The 21,294-nt window shown below is 34.3% G+C and overlaps 3 protein-coding genes across 4 annotated transcripts in view; 2 read left to right on the forward strand and 1 right to left on the reverse strand.

The window, feature by feature from the left end:
• LOC144562227 (putative ATP-dependent DNA helicase CHR719) overlaps positions 1–17,489 on the forward strand; it is a 38,381-nt gene extending 20,892 nt beyond the window's left edge. Inside the window, exon 13 of the mRNA XM_078311410.1 lies at positions 16,864–17,489. Coding sequence (XP_078167536.1) covers positions 16,864–17,266 — 403 coding nt within the window. The 3' untranslated portion in view covers positions 17,267–17,489. The remainder of the gene's footprint in view (positions 1–16,863) is intronic.
• Positions 11,900–16,165, forward strand: LOC144562228 (putative ATP-dependent DNA helicase CHR719). 2 transcript variants are annotated; one of them, XR_013514011.1, is made up of 6 exons: positions 11,900–12,526; positions 13,128–13,169; positions 13,745–13,811; positions 14,222–14,382; positions 14,908–15,126; positions 16,024–16,165. XR_013514011.1 is itself a non-coding variant. In XM_078311411.1 (3 exons), exons 1-3 carry the CDS (start codon positions 14,327–14,329, stop codon positions 16,100–16,102), a joined length of 354 nt encoding a protein of 117 aa, XP_078167537.1. In that variant the 5' UTR covers positions 14,240–14,326; the 3' UTR covers positions 16,103–16,165. The 2 variants fall into 2 exon arrangements, 1 of the variants encoding a protein (XP_078167537.1); XM_078311411.1 differs by lacking the exons at positions 11,900–12,526; positions 13,128–13,169; positions 13,745–13,811 and having other exon boundaries at positions 14,240–14,382.
• Positions 17,490–18,534: 1,045 nt separating the features above from the next.
• Positions 18,535–19,608, reverse strand: LOC144561920 (histone-lysine N-methyltransferase ASHR2-like). Its single transcript, XM_078311027.1, has one exon. The coding sequence runs from the start codon at positions 19,606–19,608 to the stop codon at positions 18,535–18,537; it is 1,074 nt and encodes a 357-aa protein (XP_078167153.1).
• Positions 19,609–21,294: the final 1,686 nt, after the last annotated feature.

Genomic DNA, 21,294 nt, shown 5'->3' on the forward strand with positions numbered 1-21,294 from the left:
AAAAGGCATTATTTCTGGTGTCTCCTCTTGTTTCTTTAGTTTTGGCATGTTTTTTTATTTTTAAGAATAAGAGCCAATTGAGCTCTCAAAGCAACCTCAATTAAGAGACTGGAGATGTGAAAGATCAACTATTTCAAGATATGTAAATAACAAAACTGAACTGCTACCAAAAGGTTTTGACTTGCTTATTTCCTTTTTGCATTGATTATACCCATGTATGTGTAGACTGGTGGATATGTAATTGCAAATTACATATGGTTATGTTGCAAAGTCGTAAAATAGTGCCACCACTTCCTGCAGTTGAGGCTTACCACGGGTTTGAAGGTACTATTTCTTTTTGGTTTACTAAAATGTATGATAGATTACTCTACTGAAATTTTTAAATTTACATGTCTGTTTATTAGTATAGGGAGTTTTCCTTTAGGAACTGGGTTTGAAAATTTAGGATTTTGCAATTATACCTTCATTGTTGCTGAGCCTATGTGCTTTGGAAAAGGATAATTAATTGTTACTATCTCTATTGAAAAGAACTTGTGACTTAGTTATTAATCGAGATAAAAGAAATTGCAATCTAATCCCCTCCTTCCCCCCAACCCCAAAATTCTATTCCTTTTTGTTTACTATCAAAGAATTGATAATTGCAAGTGTGAATCTTTAGAATAATTCAATCAAAAAAATTTCATTGAAATTATTCTTTTTCCCTGACAAATATGCAATTCCAATTTGGAGCAGTTTTGCTTGTGGTGGATTAAATAACATTGTGAAAAATCATGTTAGATTAACATAGGATCTATCACTTCTTCCTGCTGGTCACCTATTTGACTTATCCAATAAAGAAAAAGAAATGTTTTTAATTGGATTCTCTCTAGACTAATACAAACATTCCTTAGCACATACTGTGTTTTTTTGTGCATTAAAAATCTTGATGGTACCTTGATTTTAAGAAGAGGGAGTTCTTGTAAGTTTGTCATACTGTAGATGTTGTTACTATTGCATTTTTTCTTATTTATATGTATCACCTCCTTGGTGTTCTTGATTATAATGCAGTGAAGGAAAATACCAGCAGATGATCCCCGGCTCTTAGTGGTCCAGCACACTTTAGAAGACCTACAATCTAGGGTCGGACCAAGAAGAAACAATGCTTTTACAGGCCCAAATACTTCTAAATAGACCTATTTCATTCCTTCTTTTCAAATTTTAGGTCTTTCCTTCATGGAATCTCCTCTGATGCTTATATGGCATGAGGCAGCTTTGACTGGTCTTACACACTGCACTATTTATAATTCCTTTATCTCGAAGGTGTTGAGAATAAGGATATCAGAGTGCTGCTTATACACTCGCAACAAATCCAAGGATAACTTTTAAATGAATTAGGGAATCTTTTATATTTACAATCAAACATGTGTGTCCCAAAATGAATGTAAAGCTTACGGTCATTTGAATGCAAACAAAAAAAAATTACGAATGTTTATTCTCTCCTTATTTATTTATTTATGTAATTACATTTAATATTTATTTATCTAATTCATTTGTTAAATTTAATCATAACATTGTGTCACGATCAACACAAGGAAAGAAGAAAAAACAAGAGATAATTAACAAAGCACCTATAACAATATAAATTTCATATAAATATAATTAAATTTAACAAAGTATCCATCTGTACAAACTTCATATCTAAAAAAATCAATGTTCTAAATAGCGCGCTATGATGATACAATAGCGGTGCTATAGCGTTTTTGGACTTTTAATGCTAAGCTATGGAATAAAAGTGTGCTATTTCAGCTACGACTGCTATAGCGGTAATAGCGGTCCCCTATTTACGCTACACACTACACGTTATGCACTATAGCGAATGTTATGCTACATAGGTTTTTATTTAAAAGCCCAGACTGAAAATTTATTTCAATGATCAATGTTTTTCAAGATTCATATTACTTTTGTTTTTTAAATAAAAAAAGATAGATAGCTTATTCCATAATACTTAGGTTTTTTTTAATAGAAAATGATATATAGTTTATGCCATGATTCTTAAGTTATTTTGAATGGAAAAAGATAGTTTATGATATTATTAGAGATATTTCAAATAACAATTTGAACTTTGTACTAGTTTTACATATAACCATTTTCCAATATCTAATTTATCAAGTACAACATATGTACTCCAATACGAAACAGTCTCCAAGAGTTATATATGATCGTTGCTCAACTTTCTTTTACCCACCATTTTCAACTCAGTACAACACTTTTGAGGAGTGGTTTAATGCGCCATTTGCATGTGACCGACGTTACTCTCACTACTGCAGAAGAGCTTATTATAAACCGCCTCCAACAAGTACATATATGTACTTTTTTTTAATTTATATTAAGAAAAAATATTTACAAAGTTACACAATTGCCCAGCCATAAGCCTATATACTTATTGTCATGTCAATCTATGCTTTCCATTTTATTGGATTTTTAACATTGGTACTTAATTGTAGCAGCTTGAAAAGGATCTTTTATTATTGTAAGTTTCCAAAATTAATTTTATCATCATGAATAAAGTTGTTTTCTTTTGTGGAATAAGCCACCAATCTATAGTTCCATTTCAGCTTCTCTTACATAAAATATTTCTCAGGTCTTGAAACTTTATTGTATTAATTTGCAAGTTTTTTGAACTACTGCATACATGCTGAGGTCAATTTGACGTGAGCACTATCAACAGCTTAGGAATATAGTACAGAGGAGGATTCCAAACGAATTGAACAGCTGCATAATTTTGATTTCACCCTAACAGGCCATTCCAAGCATGACTTATTTCAAACCTCAAGATACACACAAACACAATTGACAAATAACAAAACAGAAGCTATCGGGAATAACCAAAAAGGAAGAAAAAAAAAAAATAATATGTATGCATGCATGCTAGTTAACTATATTTCGTGATCAACAGACATTACACCAGTTGTACCAGTTTTCTGTACCGCGTGTAACCTTATGATATGGAGGGGTGGAGGGGTGGTCTTACTCACAAATTGGCATCCCCATCGCCACCGGGATCATCTTTTCTAACAATACCACAACCATTACATTCCCTCAAATTCGATACAGCCCCATCTTGCGAAGGAGGCAAAGGAGCCAGGTAGCCACCACAATCACAAATGTACCTCTCAAAGTATTCAGTATGCAGGAAATCATCATCATCAATGTCCGACATCTCCAATTCCTCTTCCCCCACCTCGTCTTCTTCATTATCTTGTTCAGCCTCTTCTTCTTCTACCTGGTTCTCCTTCAATTGACCCTCAAGTTTGCACCTGTTACACTCGCATTTAAACCCGTAATCCTCCATTAGCCTCCTCTGCCTTTTTCGATATCCTCTAGTAACACCAACATAACTTGTGCATATCTCGATCCCCTCTTTTATCTCATGCAAGGCCCTGAATATAAAATCAGTGTTATTTTCTCGGTGGAGGTCGTCAACGTAGTCAAACCGACATACATTAGGCAAACAATCGTGGTTGAGCATAGAAGACCAGAGGTACAGGCCATATGCACGGGCCCCAGCAACCCCGCAAACTTCAAATTTTGGATCCATGGGGATTACAAGTGCAAAAGAATTGTTCTTTTCCTTGGATATAAGAGAGGATGTGGTTTCAGTGGAGAAATGCAAGGGAACAACGTTAGAAGGCAAAAGAGAAGATAGTTCAGAATGAAGAATTTCTATAGATTCATCAGAAAAGCGTGAATTGGAATGAAGGGAGAGCAACTGGAGGAGCGAACTGGAGGGGAGGGAATAGGCGGAGAGGAGGAACAAGAGATCGTCAGGCCAAGTGACGTTGCCAGAGATAAGGGAAGGCAGAGCGTGGCAGAGGAGGGCGGGATGGGAGAGGGAGAGGCATCGGGCGGAGCAGAAGCGCGCCACGTGGCAGGATGGGCAACGGAACGGCTGGGATGGAAGGATGCGAAAGCAACGCGAGCAGAAGACGGGAAGGGAGGCGAGTGAGGAGGGGTAGACCACAAGAGGGGAGTCGACCAAGACGATCTGGCCCGGTTTGACCGGACCGGTGGTGATCAAGGCACGGCCTCGGTCCGGTTTCTCAACCAGACGAAGCAGTGGGGGTGCTGGTCCGATTGGGTTCGGGTTTGGTTGGTTCGACGACATTTGGTTTGGGCTGGCGTTCGTCGTCGGAGGAAGGAGCGCATAGGTAAGAAGCCAAGAATAAAGAAGTGGTGGATCAGACGGCGCAGGATCTGCGCTGGAGAGAGACACGGACCTGATCTCTTGATTGATGCTATTATTGGATGATGGGATGGCGGGATTCGGCACTTCTTCGCCATTGTACGAAATATTATTGGATGGCTCCACGCAAGCGGCAAGGCAGATCCGTCCATCAATTCGATTTCGATCAGACGGTTCAAAGGCTAGTAATCAGCATAACTTATTCCTAAGCTAAAATGTGAAACCACCTAAACTCATTCCAATTTCTATATTTAAGCTACTTAAATTGAGTTTCAGAAATATAACAAGATTACAATTTTAAAATAATTTATGTATATCAAGTAAGTGTGAATCTTAATGTGAATCAGATAGTTCCAATCAAATGTTAAACCGAATTTTGTATCAAAGCGATCATTACATGCCATTCCGTGGCTAGATGCCCTAAGAAAAAGATATTCGTCCGAGTTCCTTATTTCATTTGTTTATTGTGACAATGTTTGATTTTATAAGGATAGGTTTTAGAATTCGATCTAATATAATTTATAAGATTTTTTTTATTAGCTTAACAAATAAAGTACAGGTGAAAAAAAAAATCATTAACTTATCGGATAAGAATATGAATAAGAATTATTTTGTATCTTATTATCCTATTAAAAAATTGATAAATATAAAATTATATATTATAACTTTTTGTCACTACAATTAACTACATTAATATAATGCCATTGTATATAAATCAATTTCATCATCACAAAAATAATATTCTTTTAATTAGCAAATTATGAAGAGATTGATGTGTGTGTGTACTACATAAAGTATTTCAAATATATTTTTAAAGTAACATATTTATTTATTTTCTATATTAATTTTAGATCACATAACTATCAGTTTATTGAATAATTATTCTTATTAATACATTACCCGTTAAATTTAGCGAGCAGAATTATATTATAAATAAACTAATACTTAACAAATAAAAATGTAATATATATAAAATTAAATTTAAAAGGATAAGAATACAAAAATAGAATTAAATCAATCTTAATTGTTCCATTTAGACCTAAATATGCAATGGAAACTTGATTGTTCCCTCCTCACATTGTGGTCGTTCGGCAACAAAAGTAGAATTAAATCAATCTTAATCCACACTAAGAAATTCATGTTTGATTACCTTAAACTATATATAGACGCTACGAAGACTTAATCCAAGAGTAAAGATTCCCAAAATTTTATCTAGATGCTAGCATACTGCTTCAATTTCAAAAATTCAATCTATTTCGCTTAAATGTAAAAATTAAGAACTTCTGACTTCTGAGCTTGGATTAAAAAAATTCGGGATCCCAAATGTCACCAACCAACGTTTTCATGCGTCTTGTGATTCAATACATTCTTGTTGACTTGATTATGACTTTAACTGATGTTAAGATTTTGACTATCAGCTTTCTAAGAAATGAAAATAGAATTGTAATCACATAATTGTGCTTTACACTACTTGATTAACATTTCAATTTGATTTAATTAATGATCATATAGGAACAATAAACAGCTAGTGACAAAACAAATGTAATCTGAACTAACAAAATGAATGAAAGAGAAACAAAAATAAACAAATGGGGAAGTTCTTTGCCGCAATGCAAATGATGCCTCCTGAAATGTATGTGAGCAGTGCTTGAACTCCTAAGAAATCTGATATGAAAATCCAATCACCTCATTCTTATTGCCTGAAAGGAACAAATAAAACAACTAAAATAAATAACAATCCAAGAGTTAAAAAAAAGGGCTATGCTACAATGGAGGGGCACAATATGCGCAATGAGACACTCAATTTTCTTTAGAGAATCCCATAGGAATACAATGTAGTATACAAAATATGAAATTGGGTACCGTACAATAATAGGTACTGGTACATAGTTGAACGTAATTAATACAACCAATTAAATTATCCACATAAAACTTGCATGAAAAATCTGCAAATCTTTTTAGGCTGGACGCCATTTTAGGTGGTGTTATGTGCATTATTGTTTTCTTAATTTTTATCTGACTCTTCGTCTGAAATGACGTCTAGGACTATTTTTGTTTATTGGCATGGTTGCCTTTTAGTTTTAATTTTTTTTTTTCAAAATCTTTACCATTTTTTTTTATTTACCACCAATAAAAACTTCGGCAAACACTCAAGTTGAATTCAAATTAACGTATTGAAAATTGAATTCAAATATTAATTCCTCAATACTAAAATATTTTATTTCAAAAAAATGGCCAGGTTAAAGATTTTTTTTTTTAAATGCGGCTTGGAACCGACATTTTTATTTTTAACTATTTTTTAAAATATGTTAATAAAAATAATCAGGGTTCAGTCAAAATTTTAAAAATACTCAAACCGTGAAAAAAATCCACAGTCTCAAATTTTAATTCGAACCGTGAAAAAAATCCACGGTCCGGAATATAAATTCCGATTGGCAGTGAGGAGATGGGTCCACATGTTGGCTTAATAATGTTGTCGATGCTTTGAGGTTGAATGAAATCAAAGTCGGCTCATGAAGCCCAATTCAACTTATTTATTTGATTCAACTCAATTCGCATCTTTGTTGATTGGCTGAGATAAAAAGGCGGGCCCCACCTACTTGACATTTGACTAAATGAAATATAGATAGCGCCATGCATGGTTTCATTCATCATTTTTTATTTATTCATACAAATCAAAATAAGAGTATTATTATACGAAGTTATTCGTATAAATAAATGATTTCATCATTTTTTATTTATTCATATAAATAAATAAAAGAAATGGTTTCCTTTGAGTCATCATTATTTATTTATATTAATAAAAAATGGTTTCATCCATTTATTTATTTATACGAATAACTTTGCATATATTTATTTATTTATACGAATAACTTCGTATAATTATACGAAGTTATTCGTATAAATAAATAAATATATAATTCAATTCAATTATTTGTTTATTCGTACAAATAATTTTTTTTTTCTAAATGGTTCAACGGAACTTGTACAAATTTTTAAATTCACGAACTACTCGAATAATTACCATTAATTTATAGAATTTATATTTTAGATTCAAATTCTTAACTTAGTACACATTAAATTCATAGTTCGATTATATCTCGAAATTTTAGTTTCACTTTAAAATTAATCAGACAAAAATTTGAAAGGTCGTTTAATTAACTAAATTTTTTAATTTAGCAAATTAATTATGTTTTAAAATTTCGGGATATAACAGAAACCACAGTGAAGATTAAATAAAATGAGAAATTGAGGCATCCATTTATGTTTGAAATGGAGATATCTCAAAGGAAAAAAATGATGAATGAAATCATGCATGGCGCTATCTGCCTTTCATTTAGTCAAATGTCAAGTAGGTGGGGCCCGCCTTTTTACCTCAGCCAATCAACAAAGATGCGAATTGAGCTGAATCAAATAAATAAGTTGAATTGGGCTTTATGGGCCGACTTTGATTTCACTCAACCTCAAAGCATCGACAACATTATTAAGCCGACATTAGGTCCCGTCTTCTCACTGCCAATCGGAATTTATATCACGGACAGTGGATTTTTTCCACGGTTCGAATTAAAATTTGGGACCGTGAATTTTATTCACGGTTTGAGTATTTTTAAAATTTTGACTGAATTCTGATTATTTTTATTAAAATATTTTAAAAAATGATTAAAAATAAAAATGTCGGGACTTGGAATGCAAATTTTTCATAATGCTCTGCATTAATGTTTGTACAATGCTAGACTTTTTTAATTTGAAAAATATGGACAAGTTTTGATTCTTAACCATTTTTAAAGGACAAGCGTTTGTGTTAGATAAACTTTATATTATTTGTTAAATTTAGATTGACACGTGCATATAGATCAATTACATCATGGTGACATAACTTGACACCATATATTTATAAGTTATTTTTGCGATTCGAAAATTCAAACAATCGATCCGAACCGTTCAACGTGATCTTCATATTAAAATGTGTTTGGAGACAGAATTTAACATTTTTGGAAATAGTTTATTATTTTTTTTAGAATATTTTAAAATTGTTGTTTTATGATGGTTCAAAATTGTCTGAAAATGACAATTTTGTACATATCTTAATAACTACCGAAAAGTTCCAAAAAAAAATATAAAATTTGGTATCCGAGCACATTTTAATATGGAGATCATGTTAAACGGTTCGAATCAACTGTTTGAACTTTGAAATTCAAAACTGACACATAAATATGTGGTATTGAAGTACTCGTGGAAGGTGAAAGTGTATTAGCTGGTAATCACTAGTAATTACTAGTAAGATTTGTAAAATCATTTTTTTTTTTGTTTTTTTTGGAGATGTCCAAATATTTACAGAGAATGTTTAAATAAAGAATTTCTAGTAATATGTGAGATTAAGGGAAATATAACTATTTATGTGTAAAAATTGCACTTTTTTTTTTCCAGATGTGCACTATCCTCCCAACTAAATAGCATGCTAATTTTTTTAGAACCCAAACCTCTATTTGTCCAGAGAAGATCTGAGCCGTTGATTGTATAAATCTCAGCCACTCATCAAAATAGATCTTAATCTCAGCCTTTAATAAATAGTTTTAATTTTATACATCTGTTTAATGTTGTCAAGCGTGTAGAAATCTAAATTTAATTAAAATTGTATCCATTACATGAAACGCCGCATAGTAATTCAACAGAATCCCCACGCGTTTTCCCGAATTCGTATCCTCTGAGATGTCTCAAACTTTGGGTGACATTATGGAAAATCTCAACCGTTTAAATACGCTCCACACGAATCTCAAAACACACATAATACTGACCCCCTACATCACCCCGAATAGGCACCTGACACGTCGGTCAGGCAAAAGTTGGATATCTCAGAGGATACGCACTGTCGGTCACGCAAAAGTTGGGGAATTTGATGAATTCACATCCTCTGAGATATCTCATATTTTGCATGACTTTTTGGGAAATCACAACCATTAAAGTACGTTCTGCACGAATCACAAAGTTCAAACAGTACTGGCCCCCTGCGCTACACTGAATAGGCACCGGACACGTGTCACGCAAAAGTTGAAATATCTCACCGGATACGCAAAGTTACGCAAAAGTTGAGATATCTCAGAGGATACATTCCCGGATCTTCCGTGGCTTATTTGATGTGGTTGTTTGTGTTTTCATCTATTAACAATTCATTAATTTTTGTTTCTCTCATTATTAATTAATACATTATGACAAAATCAAATAAATATTAATCACATCTAAAGAAAGTAATCAAAATAATATTTCAATCCCGTTGCAACGCACGGACACTTAGCTAGTTTCAAGTAAATGTAAGTATTTTTTAAGTCATTGAATATCTAGCTCCATTCTTATATTAAGCACATAGATGTTCTAATCCGTTAACAGTTATGAGTAAAAGATGCAATTTCGGATTGACTATGAGCGCTCTAATTGAATAGTCTGTTTTTTAATTCTATGTGTCTTTTTATTTTTATTTTTTATATGTAGAAGTCTAAATTTATTTAAACAGGTGCTCGCCATACGTACTTGTTGATGTCTCTCCATCGCTTTCAATCTCACAGAATCTAAGTTTACTCATCTTTCCCTGTTTTTTGTTTTGTTCCAAAACTTTTCAAAACACCCTTATTTAACTGTCACATACTTGATTTTTTAAATGTCATTTCATAAATTTTTATTGATTGATAATTAATTAGTTATGTCTTCATTTCTTTTTAGAATATTTATATAATGTATACACTTTAATAAGATAAGAAAATATTACATAATATATACTAGGGTCTGTCTAAATTGCTGCTGGCAGCATTTCGGCAGAGGTGCTGCCGGGGCTATATTTAACCGTGTGATGTCCAAACAACAAATCCAAACCGTTAGATGTTTAATCTATATTATAATCTACTTGGAGACCAAATTTTACATTTTTTTGAATTTTTTTACTATATATTAAGCTGGTTTGAAAACCGCTGATTTCAGTAAATTTCTGCAGCATTGAAATCAGCGGTTTTCAAACCAGCTTAATATATAGTAAAAAAATTCAAAAAAATGTAAAATTTGGTCTCCAAGTAGATTATAATATAGACTAAACATCTAACGGTTTATATTTGTCGTTTGAACATAAAAAAATAGAAAAAACAGTGGCAGCACCGCCGGCAGAAATGCTGCCGGCAGCAAATTAGCCACAGCCTATATACTATGTTGAATTTCGGACATGTAAAATTTAAAATTATTGAGCATTGACACTAAATAGATCATGGCTGTGAATCTGTAATATATAGTGAATAAGACATATTGTCCTCAGTGCCCTCAATAAATAAAATAAATTGTGTTGTTACTTTGGAGTAATATATTAGTCTTTACAAATAATACTAACCTTTATGCTGATGGATGACAAACTTTGGAAGACTTGTGCTTTTCAACCTTCTCTTTTGAAGGCAATAATGAGAATAATTTAAATCCTAATTTGAACATGAAGGTTGAAATTTTTTTTTGATATAAATATGTTTTAAATTAAGCTAACGAAAAGGATTTAATTGAAGAAATCAAAGTAAAATCTCAAAACAATATCATCAAACGTATTACTTAAAATGAAAAACATAAAATATACATTTTCCAAACCAAACGGATCACAACCAAAACAAATATTTATATTCCTAGAAGTTCAAGAAAATTAAAGGTTGCATTAATTATATATAAATACTTAATGGAAAGCAGACAAACAATATAATATATGAATAGAAGTAGATCTTAATTAGAGAGCGATAAAGTAAAAGATTGCTGAATAGAGAATGAACTTAATATTAAAAAAAAAAATTGTAAACTGTACGTCTATTTCAATTTTGCAGTGTTAATTATTGAATATAGCTGCAACGACGAAACAACATATACAAATTTGTTATGTAAAATGTGAATTCTATGTTGACAATTATTAAAAAAAGGAAAAAAAAAAGCAATATTATATTTTAACTTATATGGTAAAGCAAGCAGGCTGGTAAAAGAATTTTTCAACCGAGAATTTTAATGTGTCCATATTATTTGTTTGGGTTTTATCATGACAATTAATAAAGCACAAGGATGAACAATTTCCAACGTCGGCATTTATTTAACTGATTTTTTTTTTTTTTTTTGCATGGTCTAGTATATTTCACATTGTCAAAAAATACGTCACGACGTATAACAAAAGTCATATTGAAACAGAAAGAAAAAATTGATGATCTATAAATGTATACCAAAAGTATAGTTTGCAAAGAGGTTTTGAGCATGAAATAAGATATGAACCACATAATTTTAATATTTACAATTTTATTATACATTTTCAATTGTAGTAATTGAATATTTATTTTCTCTTTGACAAATACAAGGTGTCAAATACATCTATTACTGTTGATATATTCGATTTTCATTAAGTCGATGTTGTTTCGGATTGACCTTTATTATATTAATTAACTTTATACTTATAATTTAGATTTTGAATCAATTTATTTAAATATTAATTATAAATATTATTAAATATTTTTTTTTGCTAATATTTGAAATACCAGTAAAAAAAAACAGGAACGCCCAAATTTACTCGAACAAAAGTAAAAATAAAAATAAAACCCCAGGAAAATAAAGAGAAAGAAAGAGGAATCTGGAAAGACCGATTTACCTTCGTACTCGACCTACGTTGAACAGAAAGAAAAGGGTAAAATGGAAAATCGCAAAGAAGCCAAGCCAGTTTATCACTTTTATCTCCACAAAGGTCCCAACCTCGGATGCCACGTTGGATCTGGCGCGAGATCCAATCGTTAATCCGGCCAAAGCACGACGTAGAGGGTGGCGGAGGCAGCCCTGTTAGCGGCAGGGGAAGGCGTCCGTTCTACTCTCCAGACGGGGGACACGTGGCACCTCCCAAGTGGAACGCTGTCTCAGATGGATGCGGCGTGCGAGGGGTCCACCGTGGACCAACGCAGTGCCGCAACCGTTGGTTCAACCTTATCGGAACTTTCAGGAAGATCAAGCACTGGGAGAAAGAGAGGGTAAAAGATGTAGGGAAAGGAGATGACAAGGCGAGACTGGCGCACATGGACCAGGAGCAGAAGGGGTATTGCGAGATGGGAGGAGAGGAGAGGAAGGACTAGGATTTACTAGGGCTGTTCGACAAGGTGGTGTATGAGCTCATAGAAGGAAAGGATGTTGCTGACGTGGCGGAGGCGGACCCGGTCTATGAAGAAGGGGATTAGGTCACGGATTCCGACGAGGAAGAGTATGCCAAATCGGCCCCACCTGCAGTGTCACTGAGACCCGCTATCTCTGTCAAACATATATCCAGTACGTTTCTTTTCTTTTGTTATATCATTTTTGTTTGATTAATTTATCTGATGGTAATAGAACATCTTTTTAGCTTTTATATAGAGAAGTTTTCTCACTTGTATTTCCACAATTATCACAAAAAATTGCTGGTCATGTATGTTATATTTATTTAGCAATATGGTAATGTTGTTTTGAGTTACATATAATGGTTAGTATGTTTACAAGTTAAATTGTCAGAAAGATTTGTTAAACCCTGGCATGAATGTTCTGCTGGCAATGCTCAAGTACCCAAAATGTAACTAAGATACTGGTAAAAACGTAGATGTAATTTAATGGAAATATGGACGGCTTAGATTGTCCGTGGAACGGTCGAAGCAGGTCAACGAAAACCCATTCGTAGAATTATCATACTAAGCGTATAGGAAGAAACATCTGTAGGTCCAACTGAAATATGCATGAAAGGGGATTCAGTTATGTTGAACTGAAATTCAGCGAATGGAACATTCTTGGCATAAATTTTTTGTTTATATTTTGCTATAAATTTGAGAGGGTTTTGAGCTGTAGCGGGTAGTAGCAATTTGTGATTTTTTTTTTTTAATCATATTTTTCTTGTGTGTAGTGAGGAGATTTCAGCCGTTTAAGGAAGGAAGCCCATATCCAGGTGAAATGTACCATTATAAGAGTTGGTTCTCAGTGAATTTTATTTCTATGCTGTTTTTTTTTTTTTTTGTCATTTTGAGTTGAAATAAAATTCATGACTGAGATAATCATATCAAGTAAAAGTTGGGAGCAAAAAATATATTAAAAAATTAAAATCAGAGAACAGCACTTAGACTTCTACTTTTTTTTTTAGTACCTAATGGTCTTGGTACCAGAGGGGGGCCCGGATCCTCTACCAAGGCAATATGCCGATCAATGTCTTGCATGACTAAACAAGAAATTGCAACTGTTTTATGGTAGACAGTTCCAATATGTGTAAGCACTATAATACCCTGGCCACCAAATTCTTCTTTTCTCCCAAATGAGCCGCTTGATCGACATACTTAAGTTATACCTCCAGCTGTATGGCTTCAAGTACCTCAGGCTCGATGGCTCAACGAAGACTGAGGTGAGAGGCATGCTGCTCAAGAAATTCAATGCACCAGATTCGCCGTTCTTCATTTTTTTTCTGAGCACGCAGGCCGGTGGGTTGGGGTTGAATCTCTAGACAGCTGACCCGGTGATTATTTTTGACAGAGACTGGAACCCACAGATGGACCAGCAGGCTGAAGACCGAGCCCACAGGATTGGACAGAAGAAAGAGGTCAGGGTCTTTATACTGGTTAGTGTTGAGTCGATAGATGAGGACATTTTAGACCGTGCCAAACAGAAAATGGGTAATGATGCCAAGGTTATTCAGGCTGGCCTGTTCAATACCACCTCCAACGGTAAAGGGTTATTTAGTTAATCTAACTCTTAAATTCAGATTTGCTAGTCTTCCTCTGTCAGTCATGCCATTTATACTCGTGCTTACTGGTGAAGGAGAAGATACTACTATATATTTTATCATTTAATATCCTATAAACTGGATGATTGCTTTGATATAAATTAATGAAAAATATTTCAAGCTTGAAAACAGATTTTGCTTGTTTGCACTCAGATTTGCATCATAAATTTTGTTGATTTTAGAACCTCATTTCTTTGGTTTTTACTTTGTTTGTTTTACCAATGCAGCAAAGGAGCAGAGAGCTTTGTTGTAAGAAATTATGCAGAAGGGCATGAGCTCTTTGGGCACAGATGTACCGAGTGAACGTGAAGTAAACTGTCTGGCAGCCCGAAATGAAGAAGAATTCTGGCTTTTTGAGCAAATGGATGAAGGGAGGCGTCAAAGAGAGGTACATCTATTCAATGGCTTACTCTTGAGTCTTGAGGGTATTGTGTAAATTATACCTGACATTTTTCCTTTAAATCTCTCTCTCTCTCTTTCTATTTTAGTATTAACAACTGAAACTTAGATTGACGAGTAGTACTGGTTTCAAATGTAAGATCTGAGAGAACCAAGTGTACTGGTTTCAAGTAACACTGGTTTGCTGATTTTACAACGCATGGCATCACAAACTGAAAAATAACTTGAAAGAGAAGAACAGAAACATCAAAATTTATCAAACTTGAGTTTAGCTCCAAAAGAAATATAGTTGTCCCACATCACTACTAATTTTGAGCGACTGCCTGAATCTCAAACCACCACCTGGTGGTTAAGCTGTTTTACTACATATGACAACACTACAAAGTGCATTATTTGTAGGCAAACAACTCAGCAAACTTCTATATTCCTGAAAAAAATAGAAATTTGATTTTTCCGTATTTGATATATGAAGAGTGGAACATTATTATAACATAAATTTGATTAACGCATGCAGTGTCACAGTGGTCTTGTATGATGGCCGGCCAGAACAGAGAAAAGCAGTAAGGGAAGAGTATTTTGGTGATGGTAAGTTCAGTGTCTTGCTGACACACTATGATCTCATAATGAAGGACAAGAAGTTTCTGAACAGGGTTCACTGGTTCTATCTGATTGTCGATGCGGGTCACCTGTTGAAAAACCATGAGTGTGCTCTTGCACGCACCTTAGTTACCGGGTATGGTAGATTCTACTATTTTCAATTTTTCAAGGATTAATTTAATTGTTATAAAGATATGTACATGGCTCCTGATTATTTTAGAACTTTCCTTTTATTCAATGTGGCCTTAAGCTTTAATTTGTTCAATTTGCCTCTTTTGTAAGGTTGCAATTAAATCATGTTAAATTATCAGAAGGCATCTTATCAATGCCTCTAAACGTTATTATGAAAGTTGGAGGCTAGTGGGTTTAGCTAGTAGGATATTTTAGTACTAAAAAAATTGGAGAAACTGACCACTGGCAAGACATTAGCTTTTTGAGTTGATTTGCAATTTATAAGATGAAAAATTGAATAAGACTGTACATCAATCTGTTCTTCTCTCTCTTGTCTGCTTTCTTTTTGGGCAACTTTTGGCTGAAAAGGTTATCTGATCCAAATTTTTTATAGTTAAATAACTTATTTTTCAACTAAACTTTTGGCTTTCTTTTCGGGCAACTAAATTTTAAAAGGACAGTAACAGTAACATTATAGTTAAATAACTTATTTTTCAACAAAGGGTCTTTTGCAATTTGCATGTATTAATATTGTTTCTTCCATTTTTTTTTTGTCAAGGCAACAAAATTAAGGGCCAGTAGTTGTTGAAGTAGCAGATGCAATATAACATAGCAATCGTCTCTCTTTATTTACCAATTTTGCACTAAAGCCATGTGTTGCCACTATTTCATATATTTGATCGGTGTGAAAGTCAGGGATTGGATTGAAAACCAAGATTGTCAGAGGCATACACTTTCAGAGTTTATTAGTGTTATGGTCACAACCACCTCTATCGCTACTAGCTTTTCTTGACTTGAACGTATATGTATGCCATAAGTCGTTACTAATTGTATTTATATTTTCAACTTTTATTTATACCAGGAATAAAATCAAAGTCACTCCAAAACCTCTCAATGCAACTGCGAAAATGCTGCAACCACCCTTACCTCTTTGTCAATGATTACAACATGTGGCAGGAGGAGGAAATTGTGAGAGCATCAGGCGAGTTCGAGTTACTTGATCGGCTCCTTCCAAAACTCGAGAGAGCTGGCCACCGAGTTCTTCTTTTCTCCCAAATGACACGCCTGATCGACGTACTTAAGATATACCTCCAGCTCTATGGCTTCAAGTACCTCAGGCTCGACAACCAAGACTGTGGAGAGAGGCGTGCTGCTCAAGAAATTCAATGGACCAGATTCTCCATTCTTCATGTTTTTGCTGAGCACGCGGGCTGGTGGATTGGGGTTGAATCTCCAGACAGCCGACACAGTGATTATTTTCGACAGCAACTGGATTGGGGTTGAGCAAATGGATTAAGAGGCGTCAAATAGAGAGGTACTTCTATTCAATGGCTTCTATTCTGTAAATTGTACGCGACTTTTTTTCCTTTAATTGCGAATAATACCTACTGATACTTAGATTGACGAGTGATACAAAGTCCTCGAACCTAATGAATTTTTCATCCTGAGCTAAAAAAAGACTGAAATAACAAATTAATTATTAAAGCAACTTGGTATTTTATTCGTTTCATTTGAAGCTTGGATCTCACTTTCACAATTCAATTTTCTTGCTGTTGGTTCTTACAGCATTTTGGGTTTTATTTGTAAAAGTGAGGCATGATGGATGTTGTTATTTTGCAAATAGCTTTGATTCAAGACCAACTGCAATCCCACAGCTCTTTAAGAAGGTTGATTCTATCCTGTTCTGTTATATTCTTAATAGGTACCGCTCACGGCTGATGGAAGACGATGAGGTGCCTGAATGGGTATTTCATGAGGACAACCCTGAATCCTCTTTAAAATTAAAGCCAGATCCACTAAGCAATCTAGTCCTTGGCAAGAGGCAGCGCAAGGAGGTGATCTACACTGACCTGTTGAGTGATGTGCATTGGATGAAAGCTGTAGAGGAAAGAGAGGATCTTAGCAAAATAAATAGTGTGGCCAGGGCTAGGCGGACCCCATCATCAGCGGCTCTAGCCTCTTCTGATGGAGAGAGGAATAGCGAGGGGAATAATGAGGAGAATAGTGAGGGTGCTGGTGGTGAGAATTGGCCGTTTGCTTGGAAAACCCACAAGAAGAAACGGTCAAGCCATAGTTATTATGCAACTACACCTGATGGGAAATAGGCTTCTAAAATGGAGTTTAGGAGGTGTGCATCCTATATGCGATCATACGATCATAGTTGGTTTCTATGTACTGTAGGGGTTCTTTTCTGATGTACAGTAGGGATTCTTGTTCAAGTACGTAGGATAATTATGTATCCAACATGGAAGCGTATTGGCCATTTGTGCTGCAGATGGACGTATGTTAATTGGTAATATTAATGTTATCTCTTGTTTAGGGTTTTCATATTGCTCCACTGAATTAGTTGGAAAATGGTAAACCTACAAAGGAAATATCACTTGATTTCCTCATATACTGTATCATGTCGTGCTAACATGTAGCTTGAGACTTGTAGAAATACTCGGAGAATCTATCTCTGGCCAACAATGTAAGATCTGAGAGAACCAAGTGTACTGGTTTCAACTAACACTGGTTTGCCGATTTTAGAGCGGATGGCATCACAAACTAAAAAATAACTCAGAAAGAGAAGAACAGAAACCTCAAAATTTATCAAATTTGAGATTAGCTCCAAAAGAAATATAGTTGTCCCACATCACTAATAATTCTTAGCAACTGCTTGAATCTCAAACCACCACCTGGTGGTTAAGCTGTTTTTCTCTACATCTGACAACACTACAGTGCATTATTTGTAGGCAAACTACACAGTATATTCCTAAAAAAAAAGAAAAGAAAACGCAAAACAGTTCCAAATTGCTCGGACAGCCGAAGACGTCTAGTGGCTCCATTTCGCAGTACCCTGAGAAGTAAAGGAAACTAATTAATAAAAAATAAATAACTTAACAGTTTCTAATAGTAACAAGCCTTACAGTATCAATATAAAGAACTAAAAAGGCACGACAAAAGGTTCAGAAAAAACCCTACATAGTTTAAACAATCCCAAAACAATTAGATTATTAAGTTAAAAATAGAGGTGCTTAGCCTTAGTACCTTTTTTATGTACTGTAACAAATACTACCCTTTTGTAACAAGTTCATTTCCTTCTGTATGTTTTACTACTTAGATATAGAACATTTTTATTGTTATCACCAATTAATTCGTGAAAACATATAAATTTAAGATAGAATCTAACATTTCAGTCTTATATATGCAGGGTTATCCAGCATGTATCCCCAATTGCAACAGTACATAGGAGAATTTATGATTCTCAGTACCTTGCACAAATGATCATAGGAAAATTACACGGTTTTTACAAAATTTACAACTGTGGGCCTAATAGTAAACACGATTCATAGCTGTGGTACTAACCTGTACAGGAGCCGCAATCTGACTATTACACGGTTCTACTGCTAGCATCCTCAGCAGCGGGTGGATCAGGTTGATTTTTCGTGACTTGAACACCACATTTGTTGCATTGCATAACGGTAGACACAACTCCATCTTGCGAAGGGGGCAATGGTGCCAAGCAGCCCTGGCAATGATGGCACACATGACAATCTATGAAGTGTGCATATGGTGCGATCGGTTGCCTTTTGCCTTTGTCTAGCTTGTTTTTTTCGAATATCTTCTCTGTATCACATCGGTGGCACTTGCAGTCAAAGCCTTTTAAACCCTTTATCATACGAAACCTATCATCATACTCCATATCGAGATGATCATCTACGAAACTCCTGGAGATTTCTTTGCCCTCTCCGATCCAATCTAAAGCTTTAAAAACAAAAGTGGTATCACCTTGCCGGTTGGGATCATCAACATCATTGAATACACAACTATTGGGGAGACAGCTGTGCTTTATATGAGAAGCCCGAAAGAACAGTCCATACGCGCGTATATCGTGAATATCACAGTCTATGAAATCGCTTTCCCTAGGGCCATATATGGGAAGACCATACGTCTTTTCTACAGAAAGGAGCTTGAATGTGATTCCATGGCTGAAATGCCTAGGAATCATGTTTCTTGGAATTAGCCTTACAAACTGGGTTTCAAGATACTCTATTAACGAATATGGCGGAGAGTCAGGAGATGGAAGAGAGATCAGCTGAAGGATTGAATCAGCACTTGTGGAATATATGGAAAGGAGAAATATAAGATCTGGTGTGTGGGAAGGTAATTGTAGTTCATCTGCAATGAGAGAAGGCAATGCATGGCAGAGCAGGGTGGGGTGAGAGGAGGAGTAACATCTAGCAGAGCAGAATCGTGCGATGTTGCAAGTCATGCACCTAAACTGCTCGGATGAGACAATACGGAAACAGTTGGAGCAGAAAATCTCTAGGTAGCTGAGAGAGGCTGGGTAGAGGATCAGAGGCTGGTCGGTTAAAAGAATCTCGCCTGGTTGGATTGGCCGTGTAGCACTCAAAAAGCGGTCTTTGCCAGGTATGATCTCCATCTTAGTTGAACTCGACGCCATTGCCATTAGTTAATTATCTGGAAAGCTTGTCTTGATTTTCTTTGAATAATCTTGGTAAGGAGGGAAAAGAAGTTGGGACTTTGAGAGAGAGAGAGAATTGGAATCTATATCCTCTGCATTAACGTTCTCCACCGTCCGATCATTTGTACAACATTTATTTATTCATATGGCGAGTCAGACCCGTTACATGTATTATGTTGTGAAGTGCATAGCAGATAGAAGTTACTTTTTTATTTGTGTGACTGACCGGTGACCCTACCAATTAATATTAGATTTTTTATCCCACCGAATCAGCAGGTTGACCTTGACCACGGTTGAACAAAATATTAATATGGCGATGCTAAACTTAACCGACTAGAATTGAATTCACCCAATGAGTTAGTAAGATGGGAAGCTTACCAAACTAATGCAAACTAAAATTAACAGGCCTAATTGAAACAAAATCCTAAAATGGGCCTGGATCCCATTCCATACAGAATCTCAGATAATTCAAATCAGTAAAAAATAAAAGAAACATAAAACGCTACGTGAAATAGATTTGAACAAAAAAAATTGAAAAAAAAAAAATTGAATGTTTTTTTGTCGGTTTACAGTTTTCAACGAAACTATCTACAGAGTTATGTAATAAGATTTACATAATTTAAATTAATTAAAAGTAGTATCTAGAAAGAGATTTGAAAAAAAATTTGAATATTTTTTATTAGTTTATAGGATTCAACAAAACTATCTACATAATTATGTGATAAGGTTTATAGAATTCAAAATAATTAAAAGTAGCATCTAGAAAGATATTCAAAAATAAATTTGAAAATAAATTTTGGAAAAAAATTCCTGGAAAAATTTTTGGGAAAAAAATTTCAAAAAAAATTTGGAAACAAAATTTCGGGGAAAAAACTTTTGAAAAAAAATTTGTAAAAGAAATTCGAAAAAAAAAAATTAAATTTGGAAAAAAAATTTGAAATTCAATTTATTTTTACATTTTATTTTCATAATTTTAAAGTGGTCATGCTCAAAGGTCTAAAAGTGGTTCCAGTCAAAGCAGTTAAAGTTGTTAAAGTGGATGTTAAAGTGTAAGTTATTGGGGACCACATAGAAATAAGGTTTTTATGTTGACATGATTCGTTAAGTTGGTTTACATGATTTAGTATTGAAGTTTACTGACTTTGCTCCATTAGTTTACAGGATTTTTAAAAAATATCTGGGGATTTTTGAGAGACTAGAGTTGGAGAACTATTAGTTGTTTCCTTATTTTTAATGAAAAATTAGTTATTTGTCACTCCAAAACCTTCAAATAGTAAAAATGTCATCCTAAAATTTAAAATTATAAAAATATCATTCCAAACTTCATTAATTTATAATTTTACTACTCAAAATAATTAATGACTAAAATACCATCTCTTCTTCTCTCATGGCTCCTGTGTTGGATCATAATCCGACGTTGAGCATATACGAAAATAATTATGAATTGTTTACTGTCATATATGTTGTCACAATTAAAGTGATATAATATGGATTTAAGATATTAGACAATCAATGTATTCAATATGGTGTGGTCCATAAGTGTGTAGAATAATTTGGGCAAAGATCAAATCATTGATGGACTGATTATGAAATTTGCAATTGAGAAAACTTCCTTTTGAGAGCCCAGTGCGGATGGCTCACCCGCACTGGATTTGAGTGCACCCG

This window comes from Carex rostrata, chromosome 11, assembly GCF_964058835.1.
Source record: "Carex rostrata chromosome 11, lpCarRost1.2, whole genome shotgun sequence".
In the NCBI taxonomy this organism is placed as follows: domain Eukaryota; kingdom Viridiplantae; phylum Streptophyta; class Magnoliopsida; order Poales; family Cyperaceae; genus Carex; species Carex rostrata.

Excerpts from the sequence above, each read along its gene's own strand:
- LOC144562228 (XM_078311411.1), top strand. The coding sequence starts at position 14,327 with ATGAAGAAGAATTCTGGCTTTTTGAGCAAATGGATGAAGGGAGGCGTC. Across the intron at positions 14,383-14,907 it reads AAGGGAGGCGTCAAAGAGAG|TGTCACAGTGGTCTTGTATG; the intron begins GTACATCTATTC and ends TAACGCATGCAG. Across the intron at positions 15,127-16,023 it reads GCACGCACCTTAGTTACCGG|GAATAAAATCAAAGTCACTC; the intron begins GTATGGTAGATT and ends TATTTATACCAG.
- LOC144561920 (XM_078311027.1), bottom strand. The coding sequence starts at position 19,608 with ATGGCGTCGAGTTCAACTAAGATGGAGATCATACCTGGCAAAGACCGC.